This window comes from Eublepharis macularius, chromosome 1 (genome assembly GCF_028583425.1).
Source record: "Eublepharis macularius isolate TG4126 chromosome 1, MPM_Emac_v1.0, whole genome shotgun sequence".
Classification (NCBI taxonomy): Eukaryota; Metazoa; Chordata; class Lepidosauria; order Squamata; family Eublepharidae; genus Eublepharis; species Eublepharis macularius.
The window spans coordinates 150507523-150533781 of record NC_072790.1 but is presented as its reverse complement, the minus strand read 5'-3'; the positions used below and the strand labels follow the sequence as shown (position 1 = coordinate 150533781).

At 40.8% G+C, this 26259-nt stretch overlaps 1 protein-coding gene across 1 annotated transcript in view; it reads left to right on the top strand.

The window, feature by feature from the left end:
- The window catches only part of LYST (lysosomal trafficking regulator), a 159838-nt gene that overhangs the window by 6203 nt on the left and 127376 nt on the right, over positions 1-26259 (top strand). Inside the window, exons 2-5 of the mRNA XM_054975108.1 lie at positions 18638-18703; positions 19157-19355; positions 21113-21203; positions 22429-24520. Of these exons, the coding sequence (XP_054831083.1) occupies positions 19164-19355; positions 21113-21203; positions 22429-24520 (2375 nt within the window). The 5' untranslated portion in view covers positions 18638-18703; positions 19157-19163. The remainder of the gene's footprint in view (positions 1-18637; positions 18704-19156; positions 19356-21112; positions 21204-22428; positions 24521-26259) is intronic.

The following is a 26259-nucleotide window of genomic DNA, read 5'->3' as shown; positions in this document are numbered from 1 at the left end:
CAGGGCCACTTTTCAATTAGTATATAAGATGATGTCATAGCATTCAGCCTAATAAAGTAAAAGTATGTCTGTGTGTAAAGGAGTGTGATAGATGTAATTAAAGAACTTGTAAAGATTTCTTTGGTTCTTTAGAGTAATACAAGAAAATGTGCTTATGTTGCTGAGACTTCGTTTCATGGACTATTCAATTAATTGCGGAGTAACTTTGTCTTTTTTGACTTGGACTAAGAAGGGAACTTTAATTAACTATAGATCCAGCAGATCTGTCATTCCTCCTATGTCTTCAATAATTGCTAAATAAATCACGGTGTAGTGAGATAAAACTGTGTTAACTGGTGCAGAACAATTTTGCCTGCATGTCTTGAAGGAGACCTCTATTATTCATTGTTGGCGTTCTTTTGGTATCCTGATAATGCCGTAAGTGATTTTTTAAGAACTTATTCTGTATAGGCTTAAAGGGTTAGACATTTTGTTGCTTAAGAAGCTGGCTGTTTTCATGTGGCATAATGAAATATTAGATCAGAGGTTGGCTGAAACATTATTTAAAGAATGCTGCTGTCAGGATATTCCATGTAAGTTTTATAGCTTTTCTTGAGCCAAAATTTCATTTTGTTGCTTCTTTTATCTTGAACGACTTCAGAGAGTAATATGGCTTTTTATGGGTTTCTTTTTAAAAATAAGATGTGAGAGTTGATGGCTTTTTTCACATTTAAATAATCATGGAAAACCCAGAAATTAAAACCAACAATTTCCTTTCATTAACTTAACACATTGCATATGTAAGTTCTATGATTGGTATTGGAAATTCATATATTTATTTGCTGAGACACTGCAAATATGTGTTTCAGATTGATTTTATGTTAACACAAAACTCTGGTGCAAGCCCATTCTGTCTTCAAATTTGTTCCCACACCATACCACACCCATGAAGCAGCCTTATACAGAGTCTGACTGTTGGTTTATCAGTGACTGGCAGTAGCTCTCTAGGGTTTATGTATAGATTTATTGGACATCATCTACTTCCTGACCCTTTTTTAAGCTTGGAGATAACTAGGGATTGAACTTGGCACTTTTAGCGTGCAAGGCTGGTCTTCTACCCTTGGACCATAGTCTCACCTCTACCTTTAAGGGCTACTGAAACTTAATCCTGCCAAAATGGAGACACTACTGGTGGATGGAAGAATTGACCCAGGAGCTGATGTTTCCTGTTCTGGATGGAGTTGCATTCCCTTTAAAGGAGCAAGCTTATAGCTTGCAGATGCAGCTGTACCCAGGCATACTGTTTGATAAGACAGTAGTAGAGGTGGCTGGAGATGCTTTGGCTGGTGAGACAGCTGCAGCCTTTCCTGGGCAGGAAAGATCTTGCTTCTGTGGTACATGCCTTGGTAACATTTCGTTCTGCAAGTAGAAGGTTGTGGTATAGACCGCTGTTGTTGAGCTGCACAGCTGTCTTTTAAAAACATAATTTAAAACCCTGACTTTCATACCCATAAACAGTCTCTGTAGTGGCTCCCACCTTATTGAAAGGACCACATGAGGAGGTCAGGAAGGAGGGCATTTTTATAAAAAGGATAGCACTTTTTTTAAAAAAAAAATTTTAAACAATAATAAACAGCACTAGCCATTAAAAGGTATACAGTGAATACAGAAGGTAATGTCTTATAGAAACAAGAAAGTTGTTTACAAATGTTTTAACTCCAAAATACTGTCATTGTTTAACCTTACAACTAGAAGTAAAATATACATTGCCTTTAAATTTGGTTTGTTTGTGGGACCACCTATTCAATTTTTACCGAATAACCATTCAACAAATATGTGCTTCTTCAAACATAGTTGAAATTATCCATTATAGTGGCAAGAACACCACAATACACCACAATCTTTTAATAGTTAAACTTGATATGCAGGTGTCTACATTGTGAAGTAACCAGAGTTAGTTACTGTTTGCAAAATCTTTGATTTTGGTTGTAGCTTGTTTTCTTCTATATAGGTAAAAAAGGGAAACCATTTGTCAGTGAAGTTTGTTTCCTTAGGGAAATGTTCAGCTCTATATAAATCATCATTTATCTTTTCAAGAATAAAGTTGTTCCAAAGTTTATCAAACCAATTCTCAATCGTCGGTGCTTGGTTCACTTTCCACAGCATAGCTATGGCACTTTTGGCCGTGACAAAAAACGTTGCAATAAGCTCTCTTCTTATTCTTGGGATTGCTAAATCTTCCCATTGGTCTAGGAAGATGATTTTGGGGTCTAGAGGGACTTTGTAGCCCGTAATTATTTTGATCTTGCCTAGTACTTCTTTCCAAAAGTTAGAGATACAATCGCACTCCCACCAGCAGTGGGCGTAGGAACCTTCTTGTCCGCAATTCTTCCAACATAATGGGGATAAGGATGAGGAGATCAATGATAGCTTTTTAGGGGTTAGATACCACCTATGAATGATTTCGTATGTCTGCAGTTTCATTACATTTACATTTGAGTTGAATGTGTAAGAGGACCAAATCTTTTCCCACGTGGGGTTTGATTGATCAACTCCACAATCCTTATACCATCCGATTTGACAGTTTAATTGCTTTTTAGTTGTAACGTTTAGTAAGATTTGATATAGCTTGGCTATTGACCCTTTTTTTTGGAAAGTAGTATTGCTTAATAGTGTTTCAAATTCCGTTAACGGTTTGTTCATAATTGCTGAGAGATCTATTTCATATTTTTCAGTTGCAGATATTTATACCAGTGTAATTTCTGCTTTAATTTGTGTTCTAAGTCTACTTTCCCTAGCAAACCAGTTTGGGAGGCAATGTCTGTTAGTTTTGTTATATTCTCTTTCCTCCAGACCGCACTGAAGGAGGTATCATTTCCTGGCTGGAACCAGTGTTGCCCCAGGAAGGAGGCATACCTGGATATTGTGGGGCTAAATTTCTGCCTATATTGGTCCCATGTTTCCAAGATTGGCATTATCAGTTTGTTGCTGTGCACACACTTTGGACGGTGATTATTCTTTTCCCAGATCATATCACCTATTGTTCCTGTTTTTAATAGGGCTTGTGTTATTAAAACCCAGTCTGGGGGGTTTTCTAGATAGTACAATTGTAGGAGGTTCACCAGTCTCGTCGCTGCTTGGTATATCGTCAGGTCAGGGTAGTTAAAACCCCCAGCTGAGGTTTTTAATTTTAATGTAGAGAATGCTATCCTAGAATGTTTGCCTTGCCATAGGAAGTTGTTAAGAGTTATTTGCCATTGTGAAATTTGGAATTTAGGAACTCTGATTGGGATTGCTCTAAGTGGGAAAAGGATTTTGGGGATGAGAAAAGATTTGATGAGGTGGTATTTATCCATCCACGAGAGCTGCAACTTATTCCACTGTGTTATGTCTAATTTAATTTGGTTCATTATTTTATCGTGGTTCAGTTTTATCAAATCATTGAAGTTGAGGGATATGTTAATTCCAAGATAGTTTAGTTGTTTAGGGGTCCATTTATAACTGTATAGGCTATTAACTTGATTTATCTTTTCATTCGTTAAATTGTTTGCTAGAAATTGCGACTTTGACTGATTGACTATGAGGCTTGTTATTTGTCCAAATTCTTTAAGAAGAGGGTCAAGGTGACTTAAGGATGTCAAGGGGTTTGCCATATATATCAGCATGTCATCGGAAAACAGGCTGATTTTAGATGTTATAGAGTTTGTATTAATTCCTTTAACATGTGTGTTCTCTCTTAGGGCAATTGCAAATGGTTCCAACGCTATGGCAAAAGAGGGAGAGGGGGCATCCTTATCTTGTGCCACAGTTGATGTCAATGTTTCCTGATCGGATTCCATTCATTTTGATGTTTGCTGTCTGGTGTGAATAAATAGATGTGATTGCTTTCAAAAACCGATCCCCAAACCCCATGAATTTTAAAGTGTTGGTCAGATAGACAATTTCCACCGAGTCAAATGCTTTTTCAATGTCTAGCGACAAGAAAATAGCTTCCACCTGTTCCTGCTTGCAATAATCTATTAATTGCAGCGTCCTGAATATGTTGTCTGTAATTTCTCGTTTTGGGATGAAACCAGATTGGTCTTTGTGTATGTATTGTGCTATGAATGAGTTTAGCTGTTTAACCAAAATTGAAGTGAAGAGTTTGTAGTCGTGATTGAGAAGCGAAATGGGGCGGTATGATGCTTCTCTTTGTGGGTCTTTTCCTTGTTTATGGATGACAATTATGTCTGCCATCTTCCAAGTGGGAGGCATCGTGCCAGCTTCCAGGACTAAATTACAGGTGGATGTGGACTTAATACATTCGCAATTTTTTTATAACATTCGGCTGGGTAGCCGTCTGGGCCAGTGGCTTTGTTGTTTTTGGCCAGTTTGATAGCATCTATTGTTTCCTGTAGTGTTATAAGTTTTTCTAGGAGTGAGCGATGTATCTCTTCTAATTTTTTAATCCCTTTGAGTGATTGTAAGAATCTAATTATTTCTTCTTGGTCTGGTTTTTTTGAGGTATAGAGTCGTGTATAGTAATTGTTAAATAATTTAAGTATTGAATGTGGGTCCTACTGTATTTTGCTATTCTCATCTAGTAGAGAGTTTATAATGGTTTTTGCCCTTCTCTGTTTAATCTTGTTGGATAATAGGCGTATTTCTTTTGGTGTGTTAAACCAGTGCTTTTGCTTGGCTGCTATTAATTGTTTATGAGTAGTGTTAATTTCTAGGGTCTCTAATAGTTTTCTTTGGGTTATTAGTTTTTGATATGTTTTCTTGCTTCCCGTTAATTTGTGTTGTGACTCAAGTCTGGCGATATTTTCAGTTAGTTCCTGTTTTTGTTTTGTTCTGTTTTTATTGATTCTAGCTGATAGAGCTATAATTTGTCCTCTAGTTACCGTTTTTATTGTATCCCAAAGGATATTGGGCTTAATCTCATCTGAGGCGTTATCTGATATTGCATTCTCTATTATTTCCCCTATTTCCCCAGCTGAATATTGGTTGTGTAATAAATGTCTCGGTAAACACCATTGTCTGAATTTTTGAACTTTGGTTTCCAATGTGATTTCTAGGTTGACCCAAGAGTGATCTGAGACCACATTCATTCCAATGTCACTTTTGAGAGTATTCCCAAGCAAAGAGGGGGAGACTAGTATGTAGTCAATCCTTGTGTATGTGTTATGTCTCTGTGAGTAGTATGTATTCTCTTTTTCTCCTTTGTGATGAAATCTCCAGATGTCAGTGAGGTGATATGTTTGAAATAAGGAGCCCAGTTTTGTTTTCCTGTTTGTTTTTGATTTTTCCCCAAAATTTGATTTGTCCATTGTATAATCCATAATATAATTGAGGTCCCCCCCCCCCCCCCGATCAGGTGCCCTTCCTGAAATTTCATTAGTTGTTTAATGGTTTCATCTATGAAGTTTAATTGCTGTGTGTTAGGTGCGTATATGGAGGCCAGTGTATACCACTGATCTCCTATCAATCCTTTAGTAAATATATATCTGCCTTTTCAATCTTTCATTGTTTTTTTATGTTGGAATGGGAGGTCTTTTGATATCAAGATAGCAACTCCCCTTGACTTCGAATTGCCTGCTGCATGGTACTGGAATTGAATCCAATTTGCTTTCAACACCTCAGTGTTATTTACTCGGAGGTGTGTCTCTTGTAAAAAGACAATTTGAGAATTGGTTTTTGCTAGGTTTGATACAACTCACTTTCGTTTCACCGGGTTTCCCAAACCTCTGACATTAAATGAGGTGACTTTCATCCTGGATCCCATTTCATCTTGGATCAATGCACTTTAGTCGCTATTGGGGTGTTTATTACAATGTACTGGGTTTGCACTAGCATTCCTACCATTTAACAGTACTCTGTATTATTTCAAATGTGTACTAATCTCGTGTTAAGATAAACTCTCTTTTATAACTTATCAATATATCTCTGATTAACTTTGAGTACAACTATCCCCAGTTCAGTTGTGAATTAACTTTGAACAGATTCTGGAAAAATCTACTGTAAAACTTTAAGGAATACTTTACAACTGTCCTTTTAGAAATCTTTAGCAATAGTCAGTAAACCTACCACTGTGGTTGTTGTGGGTTTTCTGGGCTGTATTGCCGTGGTCTTGGCATTGTAGTTCCTGACGTTTCGGCAGCAGCTGTGGCTGGCATCTTCAGAGGTGTAGCACCAAAAGACAGAGCTCTCTCAGTGTCACGACACTGAGAGATCTCTGTCTTTTGGTGCTACACCTCTGAAGATGCCAGCCAAAGCTGCTGCCGAAACGTCAGGAACTACAATGCCAAGACCACGGCAATACAGCCCGGAAAACCCACAACAACCATCGTTCTCTGGCCGTGAAAGCCTTTGACAATACATCGAAAACCTACCACTATCAATTATAAAATAGAAACAGTGTCCTATATAACGGTATGAACGTTGGTCTAATATTGCAGGTTATATATAACACCACTGTACAAAGTCTCCAAATAAACTTATCTATTGCGCACTTTAACCACTGTTTTTATAACAGGACACCCAAATGTAAATCTATAAAATCTGATTGTCTCTGGAACCCTGATATACACCTCTGTCTATAATTTTATGCTACACCAAGTTTTGAGTATTTTATTAAGTTAACTATAACAGTGTTGTGTAAGTATTAGCTTACTCCTTGTAGTATTGTTATACATCACTAGTAAGTTTATATAGTATTGAATGTATTATATTGCAGGGCTATTGTCGGGTATAGAGTGAATAAAAGAACATGAAAGACACTGCAGACTTGGACAACCTGAAAAATCAGCAGTGGCTGAACATAGCCTAACTCAAATAGGGCACAGTATCTTATTCCAGGACACCAAAATACTGGACAACACTTCCAGACGGACAGCGAGGGGTTCTGGATAGGATGGCACGCGCACCATGCGGTCTGAGAGGCCGGCTTAAATACCCCAAAACGTACCCTGGGGCTGGTGCTGTACTTGGTGGTTCTCACAGATTAAAACAAAGGGTCTAATGGGCTACTGAATGGCTTGGATGGGCCACTTTGGTAATCAGATTGTGATAAGTGACACCTCAGGAAGAGGGGACAAAAGAGGGAGGGGGAAATCCAAGTGGGCTGAAAGGATGTTCCAGCGGACAGGGCTTGTCCTGATGTCATCAGCTCTGGAATGCGGAGGTTTCTTTGAGATGCATTCTCTAAGTGCTTGGGATGGTCAGCACTTAGCTCTTCTCCGGGGCGGCTCCTAAGATATGCAGAGTGGGGCGAGGTACTCTCGCTGCGGACGTGGTGTGCCCGCTTCGCCGAAATGGCTTCCCAAAGCAGTCTTCTTCCCAGGGTCTTCTGGCTGCCTGAGAACATGGATGCCGGCTGGGCATAGCTGGGGCTGGTTAGCAGGCTGCCCGGTAGCGAGGGCAAGCTCGGCGACCGGCTTGCGGGAACTGACCAGGGAGCGCCTAGCCAGGCTCGCTGGAGGTTTCCCCGGCAGGCGCCCGGCTGCTAGCAGCGGCTTGGGCCCTTATGAGGCTGGCTTCCATGGAGGCAGGGGGGAACAACACTTAAAACACAGTCCAAGGCAGGGAACAGGCACGGTCCGCGGCAGATGGCAATGCAGGCACGGGGCACACTTGTAATAAAGTCCAAACACACACTGGGAAATCCAGATACAGGTCTGGGCAGGGTTGCCCAGGAAAAGAGTCCTTTGTGCAGTTAACCAAACATGGAGTCAGTAAACTGCACAGTCTATTGCAGCAGCAAGGTAATTGACACGCAGGCAGGAAACTGACACGTGTATTAACACACACACACACGTGTAAAGCAATCTTTGTGCAGCAGTGAAACAGTAACGCAGGAAACTTTAACACAGTTCATGGCAGGCCTTAAAGCAGGGGAGGGGGCCTACTTGGCAACAGTGCTACACCTCTGAAGATGCCAGCCACAGCTGCTGGCAAAACATCAGGAACTACAATGCCAAGACCACGGCAATACAGCCCGGAAAACCCACAACAACCTTCGTTCTCCGGCCGTGAAAGCCTTCGACAATACATATATAAAATTTTCAATTCCTCTCCTTTTTTTTGATACTTTAATATTTTATCTATCTATATATATTCTATCTGTTTATTGTCTAAAAAGAATATTTTTTATTTTATTTTGTATTTTTTAAATTAATTTTTTTAAAATTTATTTAATTATTCTTCTTTCCGTTATTATTTTATCTTCTTTCCCTCCCCCCTCCCACCTGCCCTCCCTCTCTTTTACCCTCTTAATAAGTGAAAACAATCTCCCTAGCAACAATAAATTGCAGTTTGATTTATGATAATACAGGTAATTGATAAGACTAAAATTAATAATGCGCTCTCCTAAACTAGTGTGTGATTTCCTCGCACTAGTTTTGGGTAAGGTGTAAAATCCCAAACCTGGAAAGCAGTCTAATAGAGAGCATAATTGAGAGGGCTGCAGCCTCCCTTCCCCAAAGAAACCCTTGCCTAGCATGAGAGTAAATAACAAACAACCTTGAAAAGTGAGGTGAAACATGCTCTTTGCTGCCATCAAGTGTCCCTAATTGGAATCTTACTCCATTTTGTGGAGATAGCTGATCCGACGATTTTCTCTTTTGGATCCGACGATTTTCTCTTTTTGTTTCCATAGGTGTTTCTAAGTCGATGGAATTCAGAAGCTCTATTCCCAAGTAAGTCAGTGGCTATATAGCTCTTCCCGCGGTGGATTACTAGGATTTTGATGTGGTTCAGCCGTTTATATCTTGTGTTGTTCTTCCTCAAAGCCTCTGTAATCGGTTTGAGTTCCCTCCTTTTTGTTAAGGCTTCTCTGGGTAAGTCTGCAAAGATGTAGATAGGCTTTCCCTCAAAAGGTATCGATCCACGAAGTCTGGCTTCCTCCATTATTCTTATTCTTGTTCTCTGATCTGGTATTTCGATTATTATGTCTCTTGGAAATATTTTATTTTTATTTTGCTCCCTGTTGCCGACGCGGTAAGCTTTTGTGATTACCGGTGTAATTCCCTCTTCCAGCTTCAACTGTTTAGCTAACCATCTTGTTATGATTGTAATCATATCTCCTTTAAGGGTGAATATTTCATCCACCCCCCTCAGCTTCAGGTGATTTTGTCTGGCACTAATTTCTAGGCTAATCAGTCTTTCTTGCTGGCTTTCAATTAGTTTATTAACAGTGCTCATTTCAGTTCGTTTCTTTTATAGCAGTGAAGAAAGATTGTTGGTTTTTATCCACTTTATTTTCTTCTCTTTTTTTTCCTTATGTTGTTATGCATAATATTTGGCAGCGTTGTTGTTGTTTGCATTATTTAAGGGCCTTTGGGGTCAGGAGGCTCAGAACTCTCTCAGTATGCGTCCATTCCCTCAGGAGTTGACGCCCCACCCCCCAAAAGGATAGCACTTTCCACTGGCACTATAACAAAAGGGTTCTGCAGGGTGATTTTATAAAGGAGTAGGCTACCCCAATGTTTATTGTATGTATTATCTTGTACTTACTGCATTGTTTTCTACTTCTGTGATTCCTTTTTTGTTTAGTTTAGAACATGCATTTGGCACTTGTTTGCATTGTTTCTATTTTTTGTAATCCTAGTCCTATTGCATTGTTGGATGTCTCATGCTATTTAACTGCATTGTTTTACATCAGCGATACTCAGTGGTTTGGGAGCCATAGATGGCTCTTTGGCATTCCAGTGTGGCTCTATTGAGCACTTTCCCCCCAGTGTGGCACCTGCCTCATGTTTCGGGAAAGTGGGCAAGGCTCTTGACTGATTGGAAGCTGGTTCCCACCTTGAAGCAGTTGCTACCGGAGGAATGAGTAAGCTGCAAACCTCCTTGAGGTGTAGGCTTCTTGCCAGGGATGGAAGTAAATGTGGCTCTTTTGGTTGATGGTAATTGTGCATGTGGCTCTCCAAGAGCCACAGAGTCAGTACCGCTGTTTTTCACTATGTAATCTGCCTTGAGTCTCAGTGAGAAAAGTGGGCTATAGAGTTTCTTTATTAATAAACTTTTAAGGAAGCTTGGGTCTCCTCAGAACACTATTTGAAAATCATCTGTTGTACATCTTTGTTCCTCATTTTTTGGTTCAGTATACTGTATTGTTACGAATTTGGAGTCTGTTCTCTGTGAACTTGGCTTAAAATCACATGCCCTGGGGAAGCTAGAGGTTATAACAGAAGGAATGGTTATGTCTCTTAATGAGTTTAGATATCTTCTTAATGGATAAGAAATGGTTCTGTCCAAGGAGCCCCCAAGGTTTGAAGGAAGTGATTCTCTCCACTCCAGGTAAAATGAGCAAGAAGTGGGTAGGTGTGCCTTTGTGTGTACAGAAACAGAAGAGAAACAGTCAGTACTGTTGAGGGTTGGCTGAAGAACATGATGGTTAAGAGTCAGTGGATCTCTTGCCTTGTACAAGTGCCTTTTTGCTTCCTCCTGCATACTATCTGTATACTTGTGAAAAAAGCAAATATTACAAAACACTGTAAGTCTCTGCATGCTAAGGTTGTGCACCAAAAACAAATTTGGTAAATCTGAAATTTTTTAACCAAATCTGAGAAAATAAAATTGGAATTCCCTGAATTCCAAATTGATTTTCTAATTCAGTTTGGCTATCTCTGAAAAATTTGGTAATTTTCAGCCATTGTTCCCATTGAGGAAATGACTCTGGAGGGCTATCTGGTAGGCTGGAGAGGTCATCTTTCAACCAAACATCACCAAAATTTGCAGAGACCTGTTCCTGATTGTCCTCTAAAGACCTCCTAAATATCATGAAGTTTGGGCCCCTTCCATCTTAGATAAACAATTTATCCCATTTTTAAAGTTTGGGCCCCGGGAGCCAATTTTATGGGCTCCCAAAGAAGGTACCCCCAGTCACTCTATTATTCCCTATGGGGAAAAACATCTGGGGGCTATCCAGGTTGCTGGCAGTGGCATTTTTCAAGAAAGCTCCACTAAATTTTCAGGAGACCTACTCCACACTGTTCTCTAAAGACCCTCCCAAGTTTCAGGAAGTTTGGCCCCTGGAGGCCAATTCTGTGGGCCCCTGAAAAGGAACCCCCAGCGACTCCATTGTTTCCTATGGAAACAAAAATCAGAACTAACTCCACTGCAGAAACACACAGAGGCAAGGCTACCACTGCCAAGGCATACTCCCAAATGCAAGCTAAGCTTATCTCAGGTAAGCCCAACAGAAGCACACTGAAGCAAGGGATTCGTTTTCGTTTTCGCGGCCATGTCGGACGCTCCTCTTCGCAGGTCCGAGAGGAAACGTCTGAGCAGCCTGACCGGGTGGCTGATCTGCAAAGATTAGCCCCCAGGACTCCCAGGGAGGGAGTCAGGGTCCGGGACGCTGCGGGAAGAGCCCTCTGGCAAATCGAGGCAGGGGGTAAATTGCCCGTTTGTCCCCATGGAGGCCGGCAGACGTGCGCGGCACCTTGCGTGCTGCCGGGCCACGGAAAACGGCAAAGAACAGGACTAGGCGGAAGCCTGTAAGTAAGCGAATCCCTTCTGTTATTACAAGCGTATGTGAAGGAGTGGTGGGATCTGAAGTTAAGAAGACTCGGATTTCTTCCCCCTCGCTGAGTTTCAGAAGGTTGGCGGTCCCCCCCCTAAAATGGCAGCGAAAAAACAGAGTCCTGCTTTGGGCAAGTCAATTTCGGCTGCCCTGCAGGGGAAAGCGGAGTCGCTGGAGGAATTGGTGAAAAGATCGGTCATCGAAGCCATAAAACCCTTTGTTGACAAGCTGAATGAAACAGATCAAAGGGTGGGCTTAATTGAGAGCGATGTGAAAGCCATTAAGGAAGCAGTGGGAGGGGCAGAGAAATCTGCTCGGGAAAATGCGTCACTCATGAGAGCAATGAACAAGGAGCTAAAGCTGGTGGAAAACCAGCTGATCGGGCTGCAAGTGGAACGAACACAGACTGTTTTGCGTCTCCAGAATGTTAAAGAGGAGGAAAACGAGGATCTAAGGGAGCTTGCCTCGGAATTATTGGCGTCACCCGCGAGGGCAACTAAGGAAGAGGTGAAAAGCGCCATTTTGGAAGTCCGCCGGGCTTCTTCAAAATATGCAATGAAGCAGCAGCTGCCTCGCGAGATTTTTATTGAGTTTGCATCCAGGAAGGTCCGAGACACTATCCTATTTAACTCATATAATGCGGACTTGGACTTTCTGGGAAATAAAGTCAAGATACTGAAGGACGTTCCATTTCTAGTTCGGAAAAGAAGATTTAAGTACAAAAAGCTCGCAGCTCTCCTGAGGGAACGAGGGATAAAGTATAAATGGCTATTTCTGGAAGGAATTTGGTTTAATTATAAAGATCAAGCCTACAAGATAAACTCAGAGGATCAGCTAAAGGATTTTGTGGACAAAAATCAAGAATTCGGGCAAGATACCATGCAAAATGAAGAAGACTCGAAGCCTGAAGGGAGGGGGGAGGCAGTGAGCGCAGTGGCTGTAGCTGCTCAGAGAGAACTGCGTCCGAGGCCCGGGGGGGGGGGAGAAAATTTAATATGGGTTGTATTTTGTATTTTGCAAGGTCAACCACTCCATTATTGCTTTATGAAGGCTTAAATTTTTAACCATGGCAGTATGAAGGGAAAACATTGTAGTGTAGTGTTTATTGTTTGTATGTAACCCCCCCTTTTTTCCAGCCCTCCTTCCCCTTTTCTTTCTTCTTTCCCTTTTCCCCTTTCCTAGTACTTTTGTAGGTTTTTTTTTGTAGATTTCTGTTTTAGATATTAAAAATAAAAAAAAAATCAAAAAAAAAAAGAAGCACACTGAAGCAAGGGAATGGAATCCCCCAGAACCAAAGTGAAGCAAGGAGAGAATAACACCACATCAGGGAATCACATCTAATCCACCCAAACCCAACAGAAGCAGGGGACACTGTTGCAACTTAGTCCAAGAGAAGCAAACTGAAGCACGGGAATGGCTTGTGCGTGTGGCTGGGTACTGCTTGGTTCTTTTCTGTGGTGTTCCCTCACTGGCTGAACCCAGTGCCTGGCTCCTGTGAACGATACTGGTTCTGTTGCGTTAAGTTGCACCAGTGTTGCTTGTCTCAGTTTGGTTTGGGTGGAATGGATGTGCCCATAGAATTGGCCTCTAGGATGCAATCTTCCTGAAACTTGGGGAGCTCTTTAGAGGACAGGCAGGAGTAGATCCCTGCCAAATTTTGTGGAGTTTGGTTGAAAAATGACCTCCTGCCCACCCGCCAGATTGATTTTCCCATAGGGAAAACAATGGCCAAATAGTACTGAATTTGATAACTATTCAGAATACTTGTTTTTTTTATTCAGAGTACTCAGATTTCTCCAAATCAGCCAAAATTAGATTTTAATCTGAATTCCAAACTAAACTGCACATCACTACTGTGTGTTCTTCTCTAAAAGGAACCAACCCTTGTACGTGCTGCCCCTGGAACCTCTTACCACTCAAAGAAAGGAGCATGTAACTGTATTTTGCAAGTGTTCTTCTCACAGTCAAATACTGGTGATCTTCTTAATAAGACAACAGAACTTTGTAGACTTGCCACATCATAACTAATTCCGTAACCCTTTGCCATGGTGCTGAACAGTGCCTGATCCTCTTCTCCAGATGGGTTGAAATCTGTGCTGTCTCAAAACAGAAATGTCTTCACTCTACCCTTTGGACTTAATGGGACTTTTGTGAGATAATGTTAGATGAAATCTAGAGTGATCATAACTGCCTGGCTTGATACAGGCTGTTCTGGTTTTCTTATTCTCTTCTTCTTGGACCTCATCCTCTTTCCTCGATTCATACCTTCCATCCTAGAGCATGAGTGCAACGTACTGAAGCGCCAGATCCTTCATTTGAGCTGTGAGGGGCGATAGGCTTAAGAGGTTGGAGATTTCCTGGTGGATCTCACATAATTCGATTGTGTAGTAGTCGTTTACATCAGAGTTTGTGCATCTGAATGGTTCATATTTAACACCTTCCTGCAAGCAGTCCTGAAATTAGAAATACAGAGTTCCTTGTACTGAAAGCAGGAGTGAAGGAAACATTGAAGGATGGTATATGTTGCACAATTGCATGAATGCATAACCCACCTTAGTTAACGTTTCTGATTTGCCTTTGGTTGGGGATGATATACAAGAGGGAAAAGTAAAATTGACTTCAGAAACAGTTGCTCTTTGCATTTATGAGAGAGGGGCTACAAAGGTCATTGAACAGCAGCCCAGTGGATCTGTCAGTGCCATGGGTTAATATGCTTTTTCTAAAGTAAAGGCCTTGGAACATTTTTTTTTGCCTTAAAAGGATGCTGAAGGTAATCAGCTACTGAGCTCATTCTTAACCCCAGATTCTGTTTCTATCATATTGTAAGCCAAACAGAGCCAGCTGAAGAATCTCTTCATGATTAAATGTTTAAACTTGCTTTAAAAACAAAGCAGTTACAGTATTTAAGGCAGAAAAGGGTTTTTTTTTGTTTTACTCGTGTTCTTTTGCCAAGAAGCATTAAGGATGCATAAATGGTATTTACTGGGCAATAGGCTGGGGCTTTTCTTCTCCATCCCTTTATTCCTGTCTCCCCACACCTATCTGTTAGCAGTGTTAGGGCTGGTTACAATCATCCATTCATGTTGTGCTGCTTTTGACCAGTAAGTTCTAGCTACTTTGCCCACTGGTCCAACTTATGACACTTGCACAGAATTGCTGAATATATGAAGATCTTCTTTCCTTTCAGTGGCAAGAGCTTAAACATATGTAAAAAGGATGTACATGTTGGGCTACCTTTGAAATGAACAGAGCCACTTCCAGGCAGGCGTACATGTAATCCATCAAGGTGCTCAAACTAGCTGCTGTCATGCAAGTGTCAGAATGGACTTCCATGCCATTTATCAGTGTGGATAGCAGGGGACTTTTTAAAAAGCTTGGGAGGCTCCACTCTTCATTACACCTAAGCCCTGTAGGTCAGGAAGGGCCCCCTGTTTCTCTGGAACTCACATGCTCCCAGAGCTAAAGAAAGGCATGTAAATCTCATGCACTTATTGGAGTTAATTTGGTGAAACTATTTAGGTTGGAGTTCTGGCCTTTTCTGGTGGTTCTTCAGGGCAAGGGTGCTGCTGGACAATACTACACAGTGGCTCTGGCTTTTCCCCACTTGCTGGCTCAGTGAGAAAGGTGCCTCAGTAGGAGCCAGGCTGGCTTGGCCTTCGAGGACAACCTGCCACTGCTATCCTACTGATTCCAAGCCCCCAATGTGTCTCATTTTTTTCTGGATTTAAAAAGCTCTGAGAGGGGCAGACCATTAAAAGCCTCTTTTGTAAATGGTTCTTACATCCCATACTGCTTCTTAGATTTCAGCTTTTTATATTAATGGGTCCTTTTATTGGGTGAATCCCCACTAGTGGTTTTCCATGGTTCAGCTTCCAAATGACCTTGGGGTTTTTTTGCATTTCCACATGTGGGAAGGCAATCCTAGCAGCAGCTTCGAAGTCCTGCAGGTTTTGTCCGGTTTTTTTCCTTCCTGCTTTTCCCCAACTTATTTGTCCATTCGCTGCAGATTAGGGATTTTAATTGTGCTAAATTCTTTATCTGATGTTCTCCCCACCCTTGCCCTTTTCTCCTGCCCTTCGAATCAACTAAATTTGATTGGTTGAACACAGTTTTCCAAGCCACACCTACTACCCTTTTCCTTCCCCTCTTGTTTCTCTCTCTTTTAAAAAAAAATTATAAAAAACGTTGCAATGTTTCTACATGTCTACCCCCATTGGGGAGTAATGTGGGAGACAAATGAAGTATATAAATTGAAAAAAGCTTCTCATTTTGCCTCTTGGTGACCTGTGATTTTTACCCCAGTCTTCGTGTTTTATAGTCCAGGGGTTTGGAGTCCTGTTCTCTGTTAGGTCAAAAATGTGCAGTGTTACACAACAGGTTTGATTTCCCACCCCTCCACTTGTAGTTGGCTGGGTGACCTTGAGTCAGTCACAGCTTCTAGGAGCTCTCTCAGCCCCACCCACCCCACAAGGTGATTGTTATGAGGATAATAATAACATACTTTGTAAACCATCTAAGTGGGTGTGAAGTTGTCCTGAAGGATGGTAAATAAATTGAATGTTGTGGTGATGGTGGGTTACCTTGGTCCAGTCATACTCTTTCAAGCCTAACCAGTGGTGGTCTTAGCCTTGGGGCATCCAGATCAGCAGCTGTGGGCCCCGTGCTGGTGTGTGTGTAGGTGCACAGTTGGAGTCTTCACCCCCTGCAACCAGCTGCTGCCCTGAAGCTCCCACCACAGCAAACCAATCCTCTCCACTATTAATAGAAATGTAAAAGTAAAAGAAATACAGCCCCAGATATCTAATTTGTGTTCTGTTGCTCCATAAGAGCAAGGAATTTGAATGAAATGTAACAAATGCAGATTGGTATGATGACATGTGGTTTGAGTAGGTCTGTGCTATGTGTTCCATGTGGTGAGGTGATTTGTGCTTCACCATAACTCCAGTTTCCATCCTAGCCTAAGTTTACTGTGCTATTGCAACCAGATTAGAACCTGTCTGAGTGCTGGTGTGGGTGAAAATCAGCTGAGTTTTGAGTTTGGCACATGGCTAAACTGTTCTCCAGAAGCTTTGAATGGAAATAGCTCCACTTTTTAGAAAAGTGATGAGGCAGGTTAGAATTAAGTAATTCTGAAATGTGCTCATTTATCAAGAGATTTCCTACTAGTAATAATAATAATAACATTCGATTTATATACTGCCCATCAGAACAACTTAACTCCTACTCAGAGCAGTTTACAAAGTATATTATTATTATCCCCACAACAATCACCCTGTGAGGTGGAGCTGAGAGCTCTGAGAGAGCTGTGACTGACTCAAGGTCACTCAGCTGGCTTCAAGTGGAGGAGTGAGGAATCAAACTCGGCTTTCCAGATTAGAGTCCTGTGCTCTTAACCACTACACCAAACTGTCTCTAGAAAGAAATATTCGTGCTCATACGCTTTCTTCCAATAGGAAATCTCTTAATAAACAGCAGTGTATCATTTGGGGGTGGGGGGAAGGAATCCTCTAATATCTTGGAAAATATCCTCCCAGGTTTGTAATATTTCAAAGTAGAGTATCCCCTGTGTGACATTTCATCAACATCTATTTAAGACTGTTTCAGATGGGTAACAATGTTAGTCTGCAGTAGCAGAGCAAAATGTTGAGTCCTTTAGCACCTTAGACCCAGCAAAATTTTCTAGGCTATAAGCTTTCTTGAATTAAAGCTCACTTCGTCAGATACAAATAAGAATGAAGATCCATCAGCCCTTATATCCTACTCAGAAGATGGTAGAGTGTCTACACTGGACAAACAGGCCAGTCCCTACTCAAAAGTATAAATGAACATAAACCTTAATATTAAAAATCACAAAATTCAGAAACTGGTGAGAACATTTTAAACTTCCAGGACGTACTATTGCTTATGTAAGAGTGCAGTTCTACAGAGAAGCTTTAAAGGGAGATTTCAAAGTGAGATGGCAGAACTAGAATGCATTAAGAAGTTCAGGATAATGCAATAACATAAAAATAAGTGCTGGAAAGGACTCTTCTGAAAAGTGTATATAAAGTTTTCTATGAAAAATATATTCAGAGTACTTTATAGGAAGATTCAATCAATCCAAATACATTGGAAAGGATGATTTCTTTCTACTGAAAGAGAAGTGATGAGGTTTCCAACTAGGCAGACAAAGTCTCCTGCTTTAGTGCTCTTGGGCTTCTTATTTCACACTAGGCCCTAGGATGGTGGGAGGAAAATGTTTTAAAAAACGGCTCCACACCAGTGCCACACCATCACTTCCAGCAGTACCCAAATATGATGTCACGTCACCAGCATGGTAAACGAAGTGACAGTCTAGGATTTGCCCAGATCCTAGAGTGTCACCATGACAACATGCCAGCAATATGACATCAATTCTGGTATTCACTGGAAGTGACCTTCCATCACCAGCATGGCCCTATTGCCCACTGTTTGTGCCTCCCTGCTTGTTGGCAACCTTATTTCCAACATGATTTCTATTAAAGATTGAACACTTTTCTGAATTAAGGTTACATGCAAACCAACCAAAGTCCTTTCAGGTCCTATTGACTGACTGCAACAGATAAAGGTTAAGCATACATTTAGCTTCTTGATGTTATCAGATCATCTTAAATGTGCCAGAGTTTAGCTGGATCATATCCTAATCTTACAACATGTGTAATTAAATAGAAATCGTAAGACTTTTGACATCTTTGAGCTTGGTTTAGGTGTGGTGTGCATTGTCTACTCATTCTGTAATCCTAGCCCAGTTGCCTTGGTCTTTGAATATCTTACCCTTATCTATCTATCTTGAGTCTCAGCAAGGAAGGTGGGATATAAATAAAGTAAATAAAGATAAACCAGGAGTTGCTGTTGCATAAAAGCACCTGGGGGATCCTTGGACTCATGTGTGTCCCTTCCCCCTGCATGTGTTAAGATTGTAGCTTTGCTGTTACAGGTGAACTGGCAAGTGATGGTTTGTGTTTGCCATACAAAATGCAGTTTCAAACTAGGACCGAACTGTTGGAAATCTTTGTTTGCAGTACAAGCAACCCCCAAGGTTATTCTGAAAACAGGACTAAAGCACATACATTTATTAGGTATATTCAGTATATTTTATTTTTTATTTCTCAATATCTTGATCTTGTTCTATAGGTCAGTCACTGACAGGAAGGTCTTACACTTTATATAGTACTGTCAATGAGAGAACAACAATTTCTGGTGAGTATCAAATATCTCCATTGGAAATAAAGATATCATAAACATAATGGGATAAGAACGTTACATTGTCTCCTTTGAGAAAATCAGCGTGCTGTATTCATACTGCATACCTGTAGTAAATTATTCAATGTTACTTTAAAAAAATGGAATTGGAGACATTAAGGGACATAGCATGACAGACAACTGTTTCTTATAACTGAAGTAAGCATGGAGTTTGTTACAGGATAAAATATATTAATGCATTCTTGTGTCATTAAATGCCCATAAGTATATACTTTAGCTTTTGTTTCTTTGTTACTCTGCTCCTACATTAACACAGATCCTGTGTTTCTTATTGGTAATTTGTAGAAACTTTTTATGCAACTTCTTTGTTCTCTAGAAACTGCATGAAAACAAGTTTAGAAAACAGGTTAATTCTGAGATTAACTTTTGTTTCTTAATTTTTAAAAATAGCTCAGACATGAGCAGTGCCAGTAACTCACTGGCACGTGAATTTTTGTCAGATGTCAGCCACCTTTGCAATGCAGTGGACCAAAGCACAGAGACCAGGGAGGAAGAAGAGGAGAAAACACACATAGAAGCACTTGGACAGTACCTTGTCCAAGGTCGTGGATTTGTTTTACTTACTAAACTTAATTCCATCATTGATCAGGTAATACAATGTGTTTTTGTGTCAAAGTGTGGTAGGTCTTGTTTGAATTATAGCATCTTAGGTAGATTAATAAACTTGTATCAAAACAGCTTTCAAACACTGGCCGTGATCCAGAGAGTTGTGAGTGCTCTCGCTGCACTTAAGAGTTTAAAAGAATATGAGAGAAAGCACAGCTCCCTTTGCCAACTTTAATTCTGAGATTGACCAGGAAGAGAGTACTTGATCATATGCTGGATGCCCCTTCTTCCTGTTTTTTCCCCACATCAAATTTGTACTGGGAGGAGTTTATGCTTATGCCAGTTAGCAGTTAGGAAGGGGAAATACAGGGGCCTACTTATCAGGTCTGCCTGTTCATCAAAGGTACCGCTGAGAACTACAGGCTCTTGCCCTTTGGCTCATGCTGTGGGACATGCCCAAGTTCTATAGTTACTTGCAAGGAAAAGACAAACTTAGCCCAGATGAGACTCAGCTGCTGCTAGCTTGCTGCCAACAAGATCTTCCTCACTCCTCTTCCCTCTCCCCACCATCTGGCCTACGCCTGCTGGTGTGAGGAGGGCAGAATATAAATCAAATATAAAATAAAAAGGGCAAGTTAGTTTAGGCTGAGAGGGAGTTCTTTGCCCAAGATAACCCACAGTGTAAACCTTACATAGAATTACACTCTTCTATGAGAACTGATGTGCTTAGAATGTTGTAACTCTGTTTGGGATTGCACTGCCAGTGAGTTCTGTGGTCAAGTGAACTTAGGTCTTCCCATTCCTGGTCTGTCATTTCTTCAGTCTTCCAAAGCAGAAAATGATTTATTTTTAATAATTTAATTCAGAAGCTGGGCATCCACAGACTAACAGAGAAGTGCTCACAGAGAAGTGCTCCCAAACAATCAAAGGTTCTTTCTGAAGAAAGCGATATCAGACATGAGTACATCAGCTTACTGACATTGCTAAGGAAGACAAGAAACAAGTTTAAGTTCAAACTACACAGATTACGAGTGCCCATGCACAGTGTCATATACAACAAGGTCAAGTGGAAGCCAAGGATCAAACCCTTTAGGAGGTCCAGCCACCAAGCTGGTCTGACATTTTAACCTCCACTATGTACACTGCCTCTAAAGGTCTGCTCTCCCCATTCTCTGAAACTAGGGCAGTTAGAGATCCATAAAGTATACTTAGAATACTTTATGAATAGCTGTAGTAGATCATGCTCTGTTTCCCATATGTATCAAAAGAATAGTATTAAGACTAACATCAGCCTAATGTTTCAGAGCAGTAGCATTATTCCTTAAGTGGGTCCTGGCTTGTAAGTGAAATGTAGCTGAAGTTGTTTGAATGAATTTTTATGGAGGCAATATGGTATCATAATTTAAACATTTCAGTCACTTCCTGCTTCATCTGTGTCTATTCAGACTAGTAGGGGATGACTAATTTATTCTGTATGATGGTATTATCCTGCAAGTGATTTGTTCTTTCAGAGTGATAAGCTTCATAGCAAGAATATGCTAAGTACTCTCATGCCTTTAAGTTAGATTGGTTGGGTGTCTGTTAGGCCTAGCAGTAATTGGGAGTGGGTTTCACAGCTGTATTTAGAACTTGGCTTGCTGGTTCATGTATCACACTAGAGCAGTGGGTATTGGGGCATTGAAAAGAATATTAACTTTAACTTTTATATCTCTAGTTAATGACAATTTATAACTGTTTAAAAATTTGACTCTTAAAACAACTATGAAATGTTATGCAAACAAGCCTCTGTCTCCTACATAGGAGCTGACCTGTCGAGAAGACCTTCTTACTCTCCTCTTGTCTCTTCTCCCACTGGTATGGAAGATACCTGTGCAAGAAGAAAAGGCAATAGGTAAGTTATTCTATTTCTCATTTTATTGAAAAGATGCATCTTAATTGAAAATACAGGTTGGGTCTTAAGAAGGGTGAGCAGAGCTCTGTTCATAGAATGAATCTTTGCCATTTCTGCTTTTCTACTACAATATCCCCCTCCCACTGATTTCTGAAGATCAGAGAAATCTTGTGAATAGAGTGGGGTGTGGCACATAAGTCTGTGGTTGAAAGGGGGAATCCACAGATAGCAGGGAGATCATCTGTCCTGTGCTAGCACAATTGCCTTCCACTTGAGCAAGGATATCTTGAGATCCAGGGAGAAGAAAAGATCGAGTATATTCTCGCTTTATGAAATGTCCAGAGCAACACTAAATTGTTGCTGTTTCTGATTTGCAGATGGAATTCTGAGTGAGAGAGCTTATTGCTTGAATAAAACAGCTAATGCGGTAAAGTGGTCAGAATGTTGGGCTAGGATCTGGGAGACCTGAGTCTCCACTTTACCATTTCATGTCGCACACTCTCAGCCTAATGTACCTCACAGGGTTGTTGTGAGGATGAAAAGGAGGAGAGGAGAATTATGTAAGCCACTGTGGGCCCCCATTGGGGAGTAATGTGGGAGACAAATGAAGTATATAAATGGAAAAAAGCTGCTCATTTTGCCTCTTGGTGACCTGTGATTTTTACCCCAGTCTTCGTGTTTTATAGTCCAGGGGTTTGGAGTCCAGTTCTGTTCTCTGTTAGGTCAAAAATGTGCAGCGTTACACAGCAGACTTGTGATCTGCTGTTAATGTTCTACTTTATAAAAATATAAGCTAGGCAAGACATTTTTAGTGTTCAAGAATTTAAGAATGCTTGAACATGTATATAATCTATAAAAGACCTGCAGCTGGGGGTTGATTCATACGTGGTCCAAGCATATAGATTATATGCCAGGCTGGGTATGACAGTGAGTCCTGGGCTATCTCCCTATGCCATTTGTAGAACTTCCATTATGAGAGTGAACAAATACCAAACAACCGGCCCCTGTTCTTGAATCTAGCTGTTGTGAAAACTGTGGGCCCACCTTGCAGGATCCTTTTACACTTTTTTATCAGTTTTATCAGTGAGACATATGTGAGCCAAAGCTTTACTTGTAACTCAACTCCACTTGATTTTACACACCTTCATCATGTGTGAATTGGCCTTGGGGGCTCCTTGTTGATCGATTGTGATATATACGAACAATGTCTCTCTTCTTTCAATAGATTTTAATCTGCCCTTCTCTGTTGATATATGCTTGACCAAAGAGGCAAATCCAAGTTCTCTGAAACCTGCTCAGGAAAAAGAAAATGTAGAAGAAAGCTGTCATCTATCCACTCAGGCATCTGTAAAATTAAATTCTTCTCGAAAAAGCAAACGTCAGCGCAAAACCACCCATCGTTATTCTGTGAGGGATGCAAGGAAATCCCAGCTATCTACCTCTGATTCAGAGGGCAATTCAGATGAGAAGACTTCTGTAATGATTAAGCACAGAAGGTCCCAATTTCTGCAGCCTTTTCTAACAAACCCACCTAAGGAACAATACATTGTTGGCAGGGGTAGCTTTCCGGAAGCTGAAGAGGTCCAGCTTTGTAATGTTAGTAGAAAGAGCGTAGAGGACTCCAAACAGATCATTCCAGTTCAAGAAATCAGTTCTGAAAATTTGAGTGAGCCAGCTGCATCATCCTCTAGCAACCTTGAGAACTCTCCCTTTGACTTGTGTCTCATTTTGTTGTCCTTGCTGGAAAAAGTATGTAAGTTTGATACTGCCTTGAACCACAAGCCTGTACTGGCAGCAAATGTCATGTCTACATTAACGGAACTCTTGTCCAAACTTGCAGATTGTTACAATGCAAGCTGTGCTGCAGAAAATGAAATTGTTTCCTCAAGCTGGACTGAGGAACCAGTTGCTCTGGTTCAGAGGATGCTTTTTAGGACCATATTGCATCTTATGGCTATAGATGTTAACAACGCTGAGACCATGCCTGGCAATCTGAGAAAAAATCTTACTGATTTGCTTAAAGCAGCTTTAAAAACTAAGTGTTTGCTGGAGAAACAGTGTGATCTTTTTGCTGCAAAACAAAGGAGACTTTCTCAGAAGGAGGTTTGGGATGATTGTGTGTTTTCAAGATATCGTCATAGAGCCTTCCTTCTGCCAGAGTGTGTAGAAGGAGTTCTGCAAATTTTGATTTGCTGCCTCCATAGTGCCACTTCCAATCCACTTTATTTTAGTCAGGCAATGGATCTGATTCATGAATTTATTCAACATCAGGGGTTCAAACTATTTGAAAGTGGTGTGCTGCAGATGGAATGGCTGACTGCCAGGGACTCTGAGGGGAGCACAGAGGCGTCAGAATATCTCAGAGCCCTGATCAACAGCATTATGAAAATAATTAGCACTATCAAAAAAGTCAAGTCAGAACAACTTCATCAGTCAGTGTGTACAAGAAAACGACACAGGCGATGTGAGTATTCTCACTTCATGCATCACCACAGAGACCTCTTGGGGCTGCCAGTTTCTGCTTTTAAAAACCAAGTCTCTAAGAACCCGTTTGAGGAAACGGCAGATGGGGAAGTTCAGTATCCTGACAGGTGCTGCTGCATTGCTGTTTGTGCTCATCAGTGTCTACGTTTGTTGCAACAAGCTTCTCTTGGCAGCACATGTTTTCAGCTCTTATCCGGTGTCCATAATGTTGGGATATGTTGTTGCATGGACCCCAAGTCTGTAATTATTCCCTTGCTTCACTCTTTCAAATTGCAGGTCTTAAAAAACTTTCAGCCGCACATATTAAGCATCCTTAATAAGTTTATATTGGACCAATTGGGTGGAGCAGAAGTTCCTCAGAAACTTACCCAGGCCTCCTGCAATATTTGTACCATTGACTGTGACCAGATCGCTGAATTAGAGGATGTATTGCATGGGAACGCTACTGATGTTGTATCTGCATCAAGTTCTGCAACTCCATATAGGTTTCAAGGAATTTTACCCAGCAGAGGATCTGAGGACATGTTGCTGAAGTGGGATGCTTTGGAAGCTTATCAAGGACTTGTCTTTGAAGAGGATGACAAATTGCGTTGCATGCAGATGGCTAGTCACATTTGCAGTTTGATCCAAAAAGGCAACCCGGTTATTCAGTGGAAATTGTACAATTATATATTCAACCCAGTGCTCCAGAGAGGTGTTGAATTAGCTCATTACTCCCAACAGCTTAGTGTTGCTACAGACCTCAGTCAGCTAGGCAGCTACCACAGAAGGTGTTTCCCTCAGGAAGTGCTTCAGATCTATTTACAGACTCTACCTGCACTGTTTAAATCCAGGTTTGTTAATTTTCAACATTGTTGTGCAATAAAGAAAACGTTTATGCATTTTCTAACCCCTCTCAATGAAAGTTGGAAGCTTGGTTTGAAATGTATGATTGTAGTTCAAAAACAATTGTCCATCTTTCGTTAATGGGCTTTGATTAATAAGCACTATTATTGAATAGCAGGATTGGAGTCCAGTGGCACCTTAGAGACCAACAAGATTTTCAGGGTGTAAGCTTTTGAGAGTCATCTCATATCTGAAGAAGTGAGCTCTGGACTCAGATCTGCCACTGGGCTCAAATCTTGTTGTTCTACTGCAGACCCACACGGTCACTTCATTGTTGCATAGTTTTCATTTTTTAAGTGGGGTTTATGTGGAACTGCTATTAAAATGGAAATTGTGCAGAAGTGCTCTTGCAGGATTTTAACATTTGTTTGAACTTTAAAATATGCATCTTGACAGTGTACACACTGGGCTGGATCCAGGCTAATATTATGCTGATTCTGCTTGTGTAAAAACTTTTTAAAAAGTTCTTCTCTCTTTCTGGCTATAGCCTTTCAAAGGCACCACATTGGAAGCTCTGGAAACTCTTTGGAGATACAAGTAGTTATTGCTGAATGGAAAAATAGCCTCCTCGACACATTACGGTGTGTAGGTGCTTTATATAGTAATGAGAGAGGGGTTAAATGCTATTTCACAAAAATAAAACAATAATTCTGTAGCATACTAATAAAAACATAAAATCTGATACAGGTTTTTCATCCCACATAAAATCTTAAATCACAATTCCTTTCCCCATTTACTTTTAACCCTCCCAAAGGAAAACCGATTACACTACTTGGGAATAGGGGTTAAAATGACCCCAACTTACAGCCCCCAAAATGGAAATCTGATACTTCTCTCAATAATTGCATTAGCTACTAAGAAAAAAAATCAGGCCTCAAGAATAACTTTCTTCAGCAATGCAGGACAAAGAAGTATAAAATCTGGAATAGGGGTCAAAAATACCCCTAATTGAAAACATCAAGTCTTCACAGAAATATAAATGGGGTAAAATTGACCCCCACCACTTTTAAGAGCCAGTTTAGTGTAGCGGTTAAGAGCGCAGGACTCTAATTTGGAGAACTGGGTTTGATTCCCCACTCTTCCACTTGAAGCCAGCTGGGTGACCTTGGGTCAGTCACAGCTCTCCCAGAGCTCTCTCAGCCCCATCCACCTCACAGGGTGTTTTGTTGTGGGGATAATGATAACATACTTTGTAAACCACTCTGAGTGGGCATTAAGTTGTCCTGAAGGGGTGGTATATAAATTGAATGTTGTTGTTATTTATTATTATTATTTTTGTTGTTGTTAAAGAACAAGATAAGTTTATTTTAAAGAAAGCAATCATTTTTAACTGTTTTAACTGCTAGCCTTCTTGTAACCTGCCCTCAGGCTGCACCTGTTGGAGCCTTACAATTTAAGAGCTCTTCCTGAATTACAAACAAACAGCTCAGCGGACAGATGGCTAGGAGTTATCTAAACTTCCAGGCTGAATAGCTCCTTCAAGTCTGGAAAATGTGAAGAGGTTCATATGATGCCTGCAAACATTCCCAGGATTGTCTTGCAGCGGGCTAAAATGACCCCATTTTCAAAAATTGCCATATAGTTCAATTTGGGCTTTTCAAAGTAGCTATGGAGCAGAAGGGAGCTTTGATAGCGCACAGCAGAAGGAAACAATCAGCTCAGTGGGCAGATGACTGGGGTCATCTAA